Raw genomic sequence first — 15,708 nt, 5'->3', positions numbered from 1 at the left:
ATAAAAATTGAAAAATCAGATTCAAAATGCTGAGTATACTAGAAAAACTCAATTGACTTGGGGGCCAAGAGGTTGTTATCTCAGTTTCTCTCCTGGCTGGGGTGTGTGACCTTAGCCAGGCTCCAGAGTTTCGGGCTGTAATACTACAAAACTCTCTAGGGTCCTTTCCATGTCTACACCCACCCACGTACACTTCCTGCCTGAATTTCTCCAGGCTCTAGTCGTGTTCAGATGCCCAAAGGCTGTCCCTAAGGATTCTGGCTGGCGTTAGAAACAAACAAAAATGGGTGTGGCCAAGCTCTCCAGACTGCAAAGCTGCTGCCCTGGCTTCAACTTGGGCCGCAGTCTCCTTCATCGCTCTTTCGGCGGTGGAGTACTCACGCCTGCCAGAGTGGGCGCTCGATAGCTCGGCGGCCGGCTGGCGGGGCCTCGGATCGGCTGTGCGGGGCGGGGCGGGCTCCCAATCGCTGGCTCCCGCCGCACTCCAGGCTCCGAGCTTTCCGGCCCCGCCCAGCGCGAGCCCCTCCCGCCCAGCGCGAGCCCCTCCCGCCCCGCTGTCTCGCAGTAGCCGCCGCCGGCGAGTCCCGGTGCTACCCTGCCGCACTGTGTAGCCGATAGAGTGGCTGGGCTGGGACGGGCGCTGAGTCGTGAGGGGACGCCGCGGGTGAGCAGTCGGGAATCCCAGGAGTGAAGGCGGCTCCGGGCGCGAGGGGGCGGTGTCCGGGCTGCCTGCCGGCGGGGAAGAAACACACACCGGGGGCCTGCACCGTGAGTTGAGCTGCTTGGGGGTCCGCGGGGTGGTCGCGGCAGCCAAGAGGTGGAGGAAGTTGGGACCCCGGGAGCAGGAACAGGTCGAAGGATTAGGTGTCCTGGTCGAAGGGACCGGAGCCCGCCGAGGAGGGGATGTACAGGGGCGAGGGGACGGCCGAATGGCCAGTGCAGCCGGTCCTTCCTCCTGGGCTCTGGGAAAGTGTGTTTCACCCCTGCACAACAGGTAGGCGTGGACTCTGGCCTCGCGGGCTGGAGCCCCCGGGCGTGCGGAGAAGGTCGGAAGGTCGGAGCCCGCCTAGCCGGCGCGCCGCTCCCCGGATCCGCCCTAGCGGCGCCCGCAACGTCGGGGGTTGGCTCGGAGCGGGGCCCCAACCCGGGCTTCGGGCGAGGTTTTCCGGACGCCCGCGAGCAACCCTGGAGGCGGGTTTCCTGAAGCTGTAGAGACTGGATACTGGATAGTCTTTCGCAAAGAAAGCGAGCCTTTACCGGGCTAGCTTTTGCTTAGTACAAGGAAACATTTCTTAACCCTGCTCTCGGTCAGCACAGCCTCATTGCAAGGGATTGTAAAGTCTTTGGAAACTTTTAAGAAGCGCTTTATGATACTAGTCACAGTAATGCATACCTCTGGCAAGATGATTTTCATAACTGTCAAGTCAAATAATGTCTGTCAGATGATTTGAGCTCTTTTATGAAAGGTCATAATTATACATTCTTTTTCCGTGCAGTCATTTATTCAGCAAATATTCAGCGCCTTTTATGTTCAGGCTGAGCGCCCTTAAGGACCTTAGAGAGGAGAAAAGACGTTAAAAGGAGGGAAAGGGGGGACCCGTAAGTATGGTTCAGAACTTTGTCAGAGAAAATACTCTGAAGAGATTAAAGTGGAAAGAAAGCAGAAGTGTCCTTGAAGCTGGGCATTAGGCGGATGGGGAAAGGAGAATTGTCCTGTTTCGCAAACATTTTAGAAAGTATGTCTTTAAGAAAATGATTTTAGATCAGTATTGAAGCCGATGGTTATCTTACATTTTAAACACCATGGATTTTTTTTTCCCCCTTTAATGAAATGGGTAGCAGGCAGGGTTTATAACATAAGAATAGGGACAGTTGGAAAAAGTAGTTCTTTATATAGAGAGCTTTAGTGCTGCAAGACTCCTGAATTGACAACAGACCTGAATTTGAGCTTAAGCGCCTCCACTACTGTTATGGATGTTAGCTTACTTTTCTCTTCTTTTCATCTTTATATATGACTTTAGTAACAGAAAATACATAGCCAAACTAAAATTTTGAAAAATTGCTCAAATAATACGTTCTCTAAGAAGAAAAATTTAAGAATTTTTGTCTTTAGGCAATGCACATATCTTCCTTTCTTCAGCTTTATTTCAAAAAGAGGACTGAGACAGTTTATAATCTTAAGACTTCATTGAATCTTCTTTTGTTAACTATCCATAGTATAGTTACTGGGTTTGAACAGCCCTTTAGTGGGATCTTAGTCCCCTCATGTAAAAGCATTTCTGCATTTTAAGGAGAGTGCCAAAACTGGGAAACTGTTATTAAATTTCATTTAAGAAAATAATTAACTGAGGCCTGAGGAGTTAGTAGAGATTTGTTTGTATCATTTAATTGAATCTTTTGTCTAGTTGTAGTATTAAATTCGTTGGAATTACACTAGGGGTCAGTAATTGGCAGGCAGATCCAGCCTGCTGTCAGTTGTTATATGTACTGGAACATAACCACACTCTTTTATCTATTTATAGCTGTTTATGTGTTGTTTATGAGTAGTTGTGATAGAGACTGTGTGGTCCATACAGCCTAAAGTATTTACTCTCTGGTCTTTTACAGGAAAGAATTGCTGACCCTGGACTAGAACTCTACAAACTCTTAGTCACTGTATCTTTTGTGAGAGGAAGTAGGTTAAGTTCAGTTTTTATTATTTTTCTTACTTTTTTAGTTGTGTCAGGTGGACTACTGCATCCTATAAATGCTTCTGGATCCTAGATGTGTAATGTTGGGAAAAGGTCATGGCTTTTCAGTCATAATTACCTAGTAAGTTTTAATTTCAGCATTTCTCGCCTTTTGGAAGGCTAGAGAAAGGGAAGGATTTTTGTGTGTTTCTAACAGCTTTATAACTTCTACTTTTAATTTGGATCTGGTGTGGACTTTTTTAATTTAGTAAGCTCTTTTTAAGGTATCATTTCTGTTTTTCACAAGTAACAGTTATTTTTACTTGAACATTTTTTTTTTTTACCATGAATCTAGTGACATTGATTCAAAGACTAGACAGAAAATTATTCACATTGTAACTGAGCATGAAGTCAAAGATATATCTACAGTAAGACCCAATGGGAAATTGGAACCCTTGAAACAGACACGCAGCAGATTGAAATTGGAGCATATTGTTCTGAATCATGTTTGAACTTCTTTTTTTTAATAGTAACAACTTAAAAAATAAGTATTTCTAGAAAAGAAACATAATATAGTCATAAGCTAAGCTAAGTCACTTCAGTCGTGTCTGACTCTGTGCGACCACATAGACGGCAGCCCACCAGGCTCCCCCGTCCCTGGGATTCTCCAGGCAAGAACACTGGAGTGGGTTGCCATTTCCTTCTCCATTGCATGAAAGTGAAAAGTGAAAGTGCATAATGTTATGTTTATGCTGCATAAAAAATTAGAACTAATTATGTGACAGGAAAGAATGTAAAGTTGTATGAGGTGGTATTTAAGTATTTAAAGCAGAGTATATACTTTTGCCAATTTTGAAACCATGGTTCTAACTTCTCTAAAATATTTTATATATGTACTTCTTTCCTAGTTTATGCTTCTCTATAGATATATTACAACATCTATCTATATTCTGTTGCATTTGTAGATTTCTGTATGTTGAATTTATGCATGTTTTTGTGTATTAAATATATAGTCAAAACATTACCTCACTTATTCCATACATTTTTATGTAAGTAAAATTATTAGGAAGTTGAAATTACCCATTGAAAAGCACAAAATTTTTTTAAAGATATTTTGGGAGGAAATCTGAAAAGCAAAAAAAGAAAAGAGAAGCATATACAGGTACAGAGTCCCTTAAGCTTAATTACAGAGTCCAAAAGGCACTTTTCTTAACTCATTTGGCAGCAGAACATGACCTGACCTGATAGGAAGCTGTTTATAGTCATTATTTATACCACCTTTATGTGAATATGTTTATATTTTGCTGCAGAAATATCAGTGAATTTGATTGTGGAGTGCTGCCTGAGACGAGCTGGGGGTTAGAAGTAATAGATGATGTGTTCACTATATTACTTGGGTGGATGTGATGATGGCAGCCGGAAAACAAGGGAATAATGGAGTTGTTCCAGAGAGCTACACTTGTGAAGTTAAGAGCCCAGTTAGGCATCTGGCAGGGAGTCTGCTAAAACAAAACAAAACAAAACAAAAAACCCTCAGGTAGGGCCCCAGGAAGGTCAGAACTGTGGCTAAATTCTGGGCTAGGCACTTTATAAGATATGTTGTAAATTAGAAGTGGGAACCATGAAGAAAAGCCAAGATGTCAGACCATAGTGGGAATAAGGGTGACTCTTGAGTGCTCACCAGGATAAAAGCCATGAAATGAACAGTTAGAAGGGGGGAAAAGGAGGGGATTCTAAAGCAGGTAGGGTCTAATGACTAAAGTAGGAAGTCCTCGGTAGCAGATTACTTGAGCACAAATACAGTGATATTTTGAAAAATTGAGCAAGGATTCCTCTGCTGAGCTGGAGGAATACTGGCATCTTATGCACTTTGCTCTTGAACTATAAGTATCTCCGTATTGCCTGCTTTTTAAAGTGTATATTAAATAGTATTTTGGTCTCTTCCATTACTGTTAGCTGCCTGCTTCAACTTCTTCATGCTCTCAATTAGTCTGCTTCTTCGCTTTTAATATGGGGCTCTACCCCACTCCAACTAGAATCCAGATAGCTGGATTATTAGTCATGTCTAGACTAAACTAAGAGTCAGCAGGCCCCTAGAGACAAGAAACTTATGTCAGTAAAGTTGATGATATTTGAAACAGTTAATTGCTATGTATCTTTTTTTTTAACTTTTTTGTTTGTTTGTTTTTTACTTCTTATTACTAAATTCTTTACTAGGTACCAAGTAGTGAGATTGCTTAGGTAGTGACTTTCAGATGAGTGTGGTGGGAGACATTAGAGTAAAATTTCTCTTTTAAAACTTGCCTTCTGGCACTCCAAAGCGTCCAGAGTGATATCTTTCTTCCCAGGGGGAGGTGGAAGAGTTGGTTTGTGGAATGAAGAGTGATAGAAATTGTCAAGAATAACCAAGGACTAAGCTAACACTGTTAGTCGCTCAGTTGTGTCAGACTCTCTGTGATCCCATGGAGGAGCCCACCAGGCTCATAGAATTCTCCAGGCAAGGATACTGGAGTGGATAGACCTCCCCTTCTCCAGGAGATCTTCCCAACCCAGGGATCGAACCCAGGGCTCCTGCATTGCAGGCAGATTCTTTACCGTCTGAGCCACCAGGGAAGACTAACAGCATTAGTGTTAGTTACTTAGGGATTTGCTGTCTTGGTGGGAAGGGCCCTCTGGAAGTTGATGTCTCTAGTACACCTCACATTTTATCAAAAAGCCTCGAAGTACTGGAGACCTAAGTGGATAGTGAACTGATAAGAGAAAACAAAGTTATAAAGATTAGATGCTTCAGTGGGCATGGTAGTAACTGTCAGTGATTAGAAACTGTATGAAAAGAGTGCATGAAGTAGTTGAAGGAGCATGGACATTGAAACTAGACAGATGTAGGCGTTACCTTCTTTCTTCTACTTCTTTCTTCACTTAAATCTTGGACAAATTTCTTAATTCTTTATCCTCACCTGTAAAATAAGGATGATAATATCTAAGTTTTAGTATTAGGGAAGGGTTTCCCTGGTAGCTCAGTTGGCAAAGAAATTGCCTGCAGTGCAGGATACCCGGGTCCAATATCTGGGTCAGGAAGATCCCCTGGAGAAGGAAATGGCAACTCACTCCAGTATCCTTGTCTGGAGAACCCCATGGACAGAGGAGCCTGGTGGGCGACAGTCCATGGAGTCTCGAGAGACAGACACGATTTAGTGACTCAACTACCACAGTAGTAGGGAGATTCAATGAGATAGTGAATTAAAAGGTTCTAGTAAGGAAATCCTGAAGAAATGTTAAGTCTCTTTTTCTATCATTGCCTTGTTAGAGTTGGTTCTGCTGCTCAGTCCCCTGCGCCCTTCCCACCATACTTCCTTTTACCCTCTAAGGTTTTCTCTTTTGTAATCTGGAGGGAGAATGCCAGAGCTAGGCTATGACAGAGGCCCCTTCAGGCAGCCTCCTTCACTGAATCCAGCTTCTGCCATTCTTCTCATCCTTAGTAGTAATCTGCAGCACTTGAGGAAAAACGGGAGGAAGGCAAAGGAAATTGCATACCTACTTCTGGCCCTTTCTTACCTCACTTTATCCATTTCTGTATAACTCCTGTTTCTTTCCTACTCCATTCTAGCTTCTCTGTCTTGTAGGATGTGCTCCTTAATCAGTTCTTGGAGTTGAGTGAATCTGCCTTTCCAACTGATTTGTATTATGCAGTGGTAAGAAGCAGGTTTCTCAGCATTTCTACCACATTTGCAGGAAGTATTCTTTGAATCTAGGTACACTGAATATATTTTCATTATATTGTAAAACAGGTTATTAGTGCTGTGTGCCTGGGTCATGTTGTCATATGACTTAAGAAACATGAATTAAATTGATTTTATGGGAATTGTATTCAGAATTCCAAAAATCAAATATTAAAATTTATGGTGCAACAAGCCATTTTTAGCTCAGAATGGGTGTGGTGTGAAACTTGGTTGAAAGTTATGAATAACACAGATTTTTATGTGAACTGATAAATCATTTGGTTAATTAAAACTATTCTTTTTTTCTTTACTCTTCTTCCAGGAGTAGTAAAGAAAAGATTGTTTATATTTAGAATTCTGAATGTTAGATAATTTGATCCAAAATATTAACCAGAAATGGCTACTTTTAAGTAGCAGTGTGACATTGTCTTGTTACATATTCTTCTACTTGTTATAAAAATCCTATCATAGTATAACTAAAAGGGAATTAAAAATTTTTTGAATTATAGTGGTCTCTAATGATTAGTATTTAAAGATTGTGTTCTATAGAACACTGAGTTCTCAGGATTCCCAGCAGGGGGAGGAAAAGAAAAAGGTAGAAATTGGGCAAAGGTCAGTACTTAAAAGATGCTGAGGAACGTCAAGTGCCATACACACACACACACACCCCCTTCTGGCAGTATATAATGTACATTACATATAGCACATGTGTGGAGACCCTCTATAGGAAGGAGACTGCCAACTTGGTGTTTCCCAAAAAGATTTGGATTCCGTTCCCTCACATACAACACAAATCCTCATTTCCTCCTCCTTTTTCACTATTGTTCTACAGAACACTTTTTAGGAAACACTGCTTTACCTGTGGGGATGCTCTCAATAGGTTAACCTGTTAAAATTTATGCACTTGTAGTTTCTACAATTACAGTTTTTAATGAGAGCCTGATAGTGTCTGAAAATGTCAAAGAATCCTTTCTCTATTGATGGACTTGCAAGTTTTCAGTTTTTACTTTTCACAATGCTCTAATCAATGCTTACACTTCTGATATTTTCCTTTTCCTTTCTCTGCCACGAATTTTCAAAAACTCACGCTTTCGTCAAGTGGTTTTGATGTTTTTATGACTTCTTTATATTTTCCAAAAGAGTTGAACCTATTTGTACTGTCACTATAAACCTATCAGCTTTTCTAAAATCTCAGTTTGGCTGTGAAATTTTTGCATTTATAATATTTAGATTTAATGTACACATATTGAATCACTCAGCTAAATTCTTACTGAGCTTAATCAATATTGTACACTTAACATTTTAAGTATTTGACTAATGACAACTGGTTTATTTAGAGTTATTACAGAGAATTAGAACGTCTTTGTTCATATCAAGTAATATCATAGATTTGAATTTCATTGTCATTTTCCTGCTATTTTCTAAAGCAATTTCAGTTTCTTTGGGCTTATCTAAAAATAATAAGTTAAATCTTTTTTACCCAAGGTAATAAATGAATTATAGGAGAGTAGGGGACACTCATCAGCTATTAAAATATCTATATTATTTAGTTTGCGTATTCTTTGTAGATGAATAGTGCTAGTTTTATTTCTTTTTTTTAAACATTTGGTTGTTTCTAGTTCAAGAAAAACATCCTTTTACAAAGAAGACAAAGTGAAGTCAAAGACAGAAGCAAACAGGGTGTGGGCTTCTCATTAGCTCTTGGTCCAAAACCTGGACGTGATTTTCCGCGTGGACAATAGGGGTGACTGGCCAGCAGAGGGATGACTTTGAGGGGGTGGCTGGAGCTGCAGCCTAGTCGCCTAGTCACCTCACCATGTGAGAATTAAATGAAAACTCCCGTTATCATAGTACCTCAGCCTCCAGAGATTCTGTTAAGTTGGTTTAGGCTCAAAAAACTTTGTATTTTTTAAAAGCAACCAGGGTTGCTATTAACCAGAGTAGTCTGTTTTGTTACAGGTCTACTATTTTGACATGCTTAGCTTTTTTAACAGTTTACCTACCTCATCTGTGTTCTTCCTTTTGCTGTTTTCCCAACACTGCCTTTTTAATTGTTTGACCCTTGTCCCTGAAGGAGTTGGGAGGTAAAACTGATTTTGTGATTTACCAAAAGGTGTAGGGCAAAATATTGGGCTTCCCAGGTGACGCTACTGGTAAAGAATCCACCTGCCAGTGCAGGACCTGCAAGGAACGCAAGTTCGATCCCTGGGTTGGGAGGATCCCCTGGAGGAGGGCATGGCGACCCAGGCGATTCTTGCCTAGAGAATCGCCTGGACTGAAGAGCCTGACAGGCCACAGTCCATAGGGTCACAAAGAGGTAGAACGACTGAGCATGCCCACATGCGTGGGGAAATCGGTAGAGTGAGCCCAAATATAAAGTAAGGCCCCACCTCCACCGCCGTCCTCTGTTTGTTCTACACTTTTGTCCCTTACATCTTAATGTCAGAAATGCTGTTTTCCCTTTTTTTCCGGTGGAAAGGTTTCCTAGCACTGAGGAAAGAGAATGAGCTTTGTTCCCAAAGAGACCTGGGTTTGTTCTCATCTCTCCTGTTTACTGGCATCAAAGTTTTGTGTTTTGTTTTTTTTTTTTTTTAATGTAAAATGGGGACCAGTAATACTTGCTTTCTTTCCTGTGATGATTAGAGATTTAAGCACCTAAACAGTTCTTGGCTCAGTGAATAATAGCTGCTTTTCTGCAGGGCAGCAGTGGAGATGCAGACAGACCAAACTTGTGGACACAGAGCAGGAAGGAGACAGTGGGACAAAAGGAGAGAGTAGCATTGAAATATATACATTACCATTTGTAAAATTAAGACAGCCAGTGGAAATTTGCTGTATGATGCAGGGAGCTCAAATCTGGTGCTCAGTGACAACCTAGAGGGATACGATGGAGTGGGAGGTGGGAAGGAGGTTCAAGAGGTTGGGGACATGTGGCTGATTTCATGTTGATACATGGCAGAAACCAACACAATATTGTAAAGCAATTATCCTCCAGTTAAAAATCAGTAAATTTTAAAAATTAATGAAATTTAAAAAGAAAAAGAATAGCTACTGTCATCAGTTTGTGATTTGGGAATTAGTGGGAAAGTGAGAGGCTTTGCCATGAACTGCAGCAGGTAATAGGTGTGCCCTTCCCACTTGTGTTACCAAGATGATGCTAACAAATGGTATTGTGAATTATAAAAGTAAGGAATCAGTGGAAGTTCAGTTTATTTATTGGTTTTTAAGGGTTTCATTTTAAAAGTTTTAAAATCATAACAAATCTGGAGACTAGAGAAAATAGCATTACCCACAGTGCTACTGCTTTAATAATCATTGCTAACGTTTTGAATCAGAAAAATACCAGGAGCATCTCACAATTTAAATGATGGCTAGAGAAGCCCAACACTTTATGAAGCATATCTATAATAAAAGAAATCTTGTACCAAGCGAAGACAGTATTAATAGGGGAATTAATCCTGAAAGACTTCCTGAAGGATTTATTTTTAATAAAGGTAAATTTTGAAATAGTTTATTGTAGGAAGAAGCAAGGTGCTTCAGATTTAAAAAATAAGATGCAGATAGGATTTTCAAATCATCAAGATGAAACTATTAACTCTGGAATCACAAGTGACTTGCTTTAATACTTGTTTTACTCTACAATCAGTGAAGACTGTACTTAGGGATATTTAAAGTACAGTGACAAAAAGACCTTATTTGCTTTCTACCAGGGGCAGCCTTCCTTAGGCAACATCTTAATTATGACCTAAAGCTCTGTGTAATTTGTGAGTTCCTATTTTGTTACCTATAATTGTGCAAAGCCTGAATCACAGGTCATAGGGAGTGTTAGGTCAGTAAAAAATGATCCATCTTCTTCTAGATTAAATCTTGTGGGGATTCAGATCAAGCTGCCCAGAAGGTGTCACTTTTGCATGAGGATTCTTTTGAACCCATGGGTTCAAGAGAAAATATTGTCCTTCCTTAACTACTTAGAATAATTTAAATTGGGGACTTGTCTCAGGGAAGAGTTGTTATTGGAGGTAAATTTTTTCTAAGTAGCCCCGTCTCTGTCAGAGCAAACATCTGTTTACCGAACATCTTACCCCCGTAGTCATCCTGTGGCTGTTCCTGTCCTTGAAGCCTCAGGCCCCCTTGGCTTAGAGTGGCGTAATACCTCATTTTACCTTTCTGTTTCTCAACGCTTCGTGTATCTGGGGTCTTTGATCCTCTTGTGTGGGGGGGTTCCTTATGTCTGGAATTGAGTTTTTTCTCCTGTTTATCTGTCCCATGCCAATTTAATTCCTAGACCAGAATTCAGAAAAACCTAGAAGGGTAGAGGAATGTTTCCTCCCTCCCCAACAAAGCTAATTACTGTTTTGGTTTTTTTGTTTGTTTGTTTTGAAAGGTATAGATTTTAAGATTTATGTGTGTACCCTGAAATATGGGAGATTCTTGAGAGGATTTTTTTTGTTTCTTTTTTTTTTATTCTATGCTCTTTAAACAAAACGGAGAAACTGAAAGCTGGAGGCGGAGTTGCAGCTGCTGTGATGTCTTTTAAAGACTTGAGAGGCAAAGAAAAGTAATTTAAATTTGAGACATTCCAAAATTTAACTGCATGATACATTCTAGATTCAGTTCCATTTACTACTGAATGGCTTATTCATTTTGTAAATTGATCTTTTATTGCTCAGGAAAGAAAGAAAACCAATTTGACAAACCTGTCTTATTTGTGTTTAAGGGGGTCTCTTTATTTGTGATTTTTTTTTCCTCTTTACATTCTTCAAAATGATATAATAAATCATTTTAAGAAACTAAAATGACCAAAAATATGAAGACTTTTCCCCCCTGCATGAACTTGAGCATATGTTCCCCCAAATGACATATGTTTTCAAAATAGTTATGTTCCCCAAAAGTCCTTTGTAGATATGATGATCATTTCAAATATTAGTAAATGTCAAATCATTATGTAGTACACTTGAAACTAACATAATATTGTACATCAAGTATATATTAGTAAAAATGAATGAATGAATAAAATTCCTGGCTTCAAGGTATTTGATAGGCTTGATTGGATAAAAGGGTGGCAGCATAGTATATAGTGGTTAAAGCGCATATATCTCAAGTTACATCGCTTTAGTGTATGACCATTTTCTGTGTAGCCTTAGAAAAGTGACTCAGCTTCTCTGTGCCTCAGTTTCCTCGTCTTAAAATGGTGCTAATAAAAATAACTACCCATGGACAGTTCTGCAACTTATTCAAGAATATTTAAAGCTCTTAGAGCTGTGCTTGGACTATAATTAGTGATCAGTAATAATTAGTGTCTGTCAAAAATAATAGTTGGCCTTATAGTTGGTACAGTGGTTTGATGACACCTTTTTTCAAGTAGCATAACTGTACCTTGAAAAATACATTGTTATATGTGTTCACTTTTAATAAATTAATCGCTCTGTAACCTCCCAAGAAGCATAAAAATGGAAAATAAGAGAAAAATAGACAAATAAACATTCTCCAGGTATGTATAGCCATAGGGCAGTAGTTGAATTAAAACATACAGTAGATTGACTGTATTTGTATTCATCATCCTTAGGTTACACTGTAGGTTAGAGCAGGAACATCTGTTGTTTGCAAAGTGCATTTACTTATGTCATTGATAATACATATGTGGAGATCAGAGGCCATTGTAGATTTGGGGGTTTGGATGTGGGATTGCCAGTGTGAATTGTCTACTTTGTAAGAGTAATTTATATGAGGAGTGTATTGAGGGCATGGGAGATAAACTTTATGCCCTGCTTATGATCTCAAGCTCTTTACTGAATTATTTATTATTGCATTGTGTTAGCTATTTTGCTTCTTGATAGATCATTTTACACCACAATATTGCTTCTGCCTAAGGAAAAAAAATGTCTCTTCAGCAGTCCTAATGACCTCTAAAAAGGGTAATTTGATTCTTAAGATAGGGTTTTGACTTGCCCTGGTGGTTACAAGAAATTTTCTCTGTGATACTCAGGTTATTTTTTTTCTTCTTCACACAATAGCAGATATTGAGTACAAACGTGCTTTTCTCCTTTGGTATACTAAGATTTCTTCTGTAAATTATTTCAGTAGTGTTTATTACCTTTATTGTGCATATTTTGATCAGTTCACTTTGATAATTGAAGAAAGAAAATGAGGGTTTCTTGCCCAAACCAGAGGGCGAAAGTAAGGTAAAGAAAAAGTAGGAGCTGAAAACTTGAATACCCATGCTATGCTGTGCTATGCTAAGTCACTTCAGTCGTGTCCGACTCTTTGCGACCCCATAGATGGCAGCCTACCAGGCTCCCCTGTCCCTGGGATTCTCCAGGCAAGAACACTGGAGTGGGTTGCCATTTCCTTCTCCAATGCATGAAAGTGAAAAGTGAAAGTGAAGTCGCTCAGTTCAGTCGTGTCCCACTCTTAGCGACCCCATGGACTGCAGCCCACCAGGCTCCTCCATCCATGGGATTTTCCAGGCAAGAGTGCTGGAGTGGTGTGCCATTGTTGGCAAATAATGTAAATGAATAAGGCAGTCCAGGTGGCAAGTGTACTTGCCTGAGAGTCCCTGCTCCTCTTAGATTCAGTCATTCATTGCTGTATGGGATATGGACCCAGATTTTTGTGTAAAATCTTGTGTTTAAATGTTAGTAACCAGTTTTTTCCCCAGAACATATACTGCAGGTGAAATTTAGCCAACAGTTCATCAATTTGCAACTACTGTCTTTTAAAGAGGCTCTTTTCAGTTATATCACAATTATTACAGTGTTATAGTCTAGGTAATTTCATACCCATAAACTCTCTAGGAGAAAAAAGAAAGAAAAGCCTTCCTCATGTCTCCCATCTGATTTTCTAATACTACTTACTACACGTGCGTGCTTGCTAAGTGGCTTCAGTCCTGTCCGACTCTTTTTGTGACCCTGTGGACTGTAGCGCACCAGGCTCCTCTGTCCATGGGATTCTCCAGGCAAGAATACTGGAGTGAATTGCCATGCCCTTCTCCAGGGGATCTTCCCAACCCAGAGATTGAACCCATGTCTCTTACATCTACCTGCATTGGCAAGCAGGTTCTTTACCACTAGTGCCACCTGGGAAGTGCACATCTTACTGGCTTCTCTGCAAAAGATTGAGGTTTATTTAGGGGGAATATGGGTTATGTATTTTATATGGTTTAGTTTAATTACCTGTGGCATTCTGTTTGTATTTCTCTGCATTTCGAATTACATGTTTCTGTTTAGCTTAACAGGTTTATTTATAATGTATTAGAGTTATTTTTTATACTTCAATATGGGATAGATGTCAGAGAAGGCAATGGCACCCCACTCCAGTACTCTTGCCTGGAAAATCCCATGGACGGAGGAGCCTGGTAGGCTGCAGTCCATGGGGTCGCTGGGAGTCGGACACGACTGAGCAACTTCACTTTCACTTTTCACTCTCATGCATTGGAGAAGGAAATGGCAACCCACTCCAGTGTTGTTGCCTGGAGAATCCCAGGGACGGGGGAGCCTGGTGGGCTGCCGTCTATGGGGTTGCACAGAGTCGTACACGACTGAAGCGACGTAGCAGCAGCAGCAGCAGCAGCATGGGATAGATGTACCCACCTTATATGTATATGATACCCTCTCTGTTGTTTAATGTTCTTGATGATAGCTGTTACTCCTGGAAGTAGTAGTGTGATTTGTTTTTAAGCCAGCTTATGTTTTTAAACATTTTTTCTCCTTAAATAATTTTTCCAACTTTTTTATTGCAATATTTAAAAAATACAGAAAAATTGAGGAATAGTAAAATGATCGCTCACATATGTACTACCTACAATATTCATCTGTTAATATTTTGCCATGTTTTGTGGCTAACTGATTGATGTACTTAACCATTTGAAAATGAGTTGCAGACATTATACTGTTTTATTGCCGTATACTTGAGCATGCATCTAGAAATAAAAAAATCCATAATCAGAAATGCCATCTTGTAAATTTGCATATGAGTGAGTGTATATGTATTTTACCCACATGCTTGTATGTTGTGTATATTCTAGAAAGTTACTAGAGTGTACCCAGGAGATGCTCATGAATCTAAAAACAAAACCTCTTCTATTGATTATTTGTTACGAGAGAAGTGAAGGCTGCGTTGGATCTGGGTCATAGCAGATAATGATCTGTGTTCCACAGTCCTTGGATGGCATCCATCCAGGTGCCTTTAAAAACATGAGTTTGCTTTCACAACAAGGTTCACAGAGATAGGGAGACTATCCGTACTGGTAGAGATGGGATTTTCCCTAAAAACTCCTAGCCTCGGGCAGTGTCTCTATTAGATTGGAGAAACAGATGCTAATGGGAATAAGTACCTTTGCTCAAGTCTTGGTGCTCAGTTATCAGTCATGTCCAACTCTTTGCGATCCTGTGAACTGTAGCCTGCCAGGCTCCTCTGTCCATGGGATTTTCCAGGCAAGAATACTGGAGTGGGTTGCTATTTCCTTCTCTTGGATCTCCACATAAATGACAGGTTATGTGTGGAGGCAAAGGCCCTGGGAAACCTCAAGCTTTACTGTAAAGTATAATAGGAAGTCTAGGTATTTGGTAATTGTTAATACATACTCACAAGCCATTTTAGTAAAAAAAAGTGCTTATGTTACAGAGAAAACTGAAAGTCTTCACACTTGAGTAATCTTAACTGTAAAATTTTCAAAATTTTAATGAAATGTCTCCTGTTTGGCAAGTTTTGACATATGAAATCAACAATCCTACTCTGTTCTGCTTATCTACTCTCTGAAAAGGGGGTTTTGTATCAGTAAGTTTACTATTGGGAATTTTCCAGTTTTACCTTAGGGCTGTTAGGAAAGATGTCTCCGTTTATTTATGCTTCGTGCTTTTCTGTGGAAGATTCGCAGTATTGTGATTGCTTTCCTTTTCATTCTTCTTTTAAAATATTATTTTCCTTTATTATAGGTATATGACTAAAGTTTAATGAGAAGAATCGTGACCAGCTAGGAGACTTCTGCAAGGAATGGAATTAGCTCATAGCTTATTGCTTAATGAAGAAGCATACAATCAACTGGGTGAAGTTCAGAAGGCAGAGTTTATTTTTGATTGGTTGAGATATTTGGAGAAACTCTTGGTTGCAACCAGCAGGGTGAGTAACATTGCAAAAACTGTTTTCCAAGGTCTTTGGTTTTTTTTTCAAGTGCCAGATAATGTTTAATTCCTTTGGTTTACTTTTCTGGTTCTGTCCAGCATAACCTAAATTAGCTTTCAAAAGTTAGACCTTAATAAGATTTTACAGTGAACTAGTAGGTTTCTTCTGCTCGAAAGAACAGGAAGAAATTAACCAATATT

The 15,708-nt window shown here is 39.8% G+C and overlaps 1 protein-coding gene across 8 annotated transcripts in view; it reads left to right on the top strand.

Moving 5' to 3' along the window:
* Positions 1–350: 350 nt before the first annotated feature.
* HEATR5A (HEAT repeat containing 5A) overlaps positions 351–15,708 on the top strand; it is a 105,278-nt gene continuing 89,920 nt past the window's right edge. For 4 of the 8 annotated variants that reach the window (XM_055556096.1, XM_055556097.1, XM_055556094.1 and 1 more), the window contains exons 1-3: positions 631–768; positions 2,608–2,674; positions 15,322–15,505. In XM_055556096.1, coding sequence (XP_055412071.1) covers positions 15,380–15,505 — 126 coding nt within the window. In that variant the 5' untranslated portion in view covers positions 631–768; positions 2,608–2,674; positions 15,322–15,379. The other 4 variants (XM_055556091.1, XM_055556093.1, XM_055556090.1 and 1 more) reach the window with 4 other exon arrangements.

Source organism: Bubalus kerabau, chromosome 19 (assembly GCF_029407905.1).
Source record: "Bubalus kerabau isolate K-KA32 ecotype Philippines breed swamp buffalo chromosome 19, PCC_UOA_SB_1v2, whole genome shotgun sequence".
NCBI lineage: Eukaryota > Metazoa > Chordata > Mammalia > Artiodactyla > Bovidae > Bubalus > Bubalus kerabau.
This window is presented reverse-complemented; position numbering and strand designations above follow the sequence as displayed.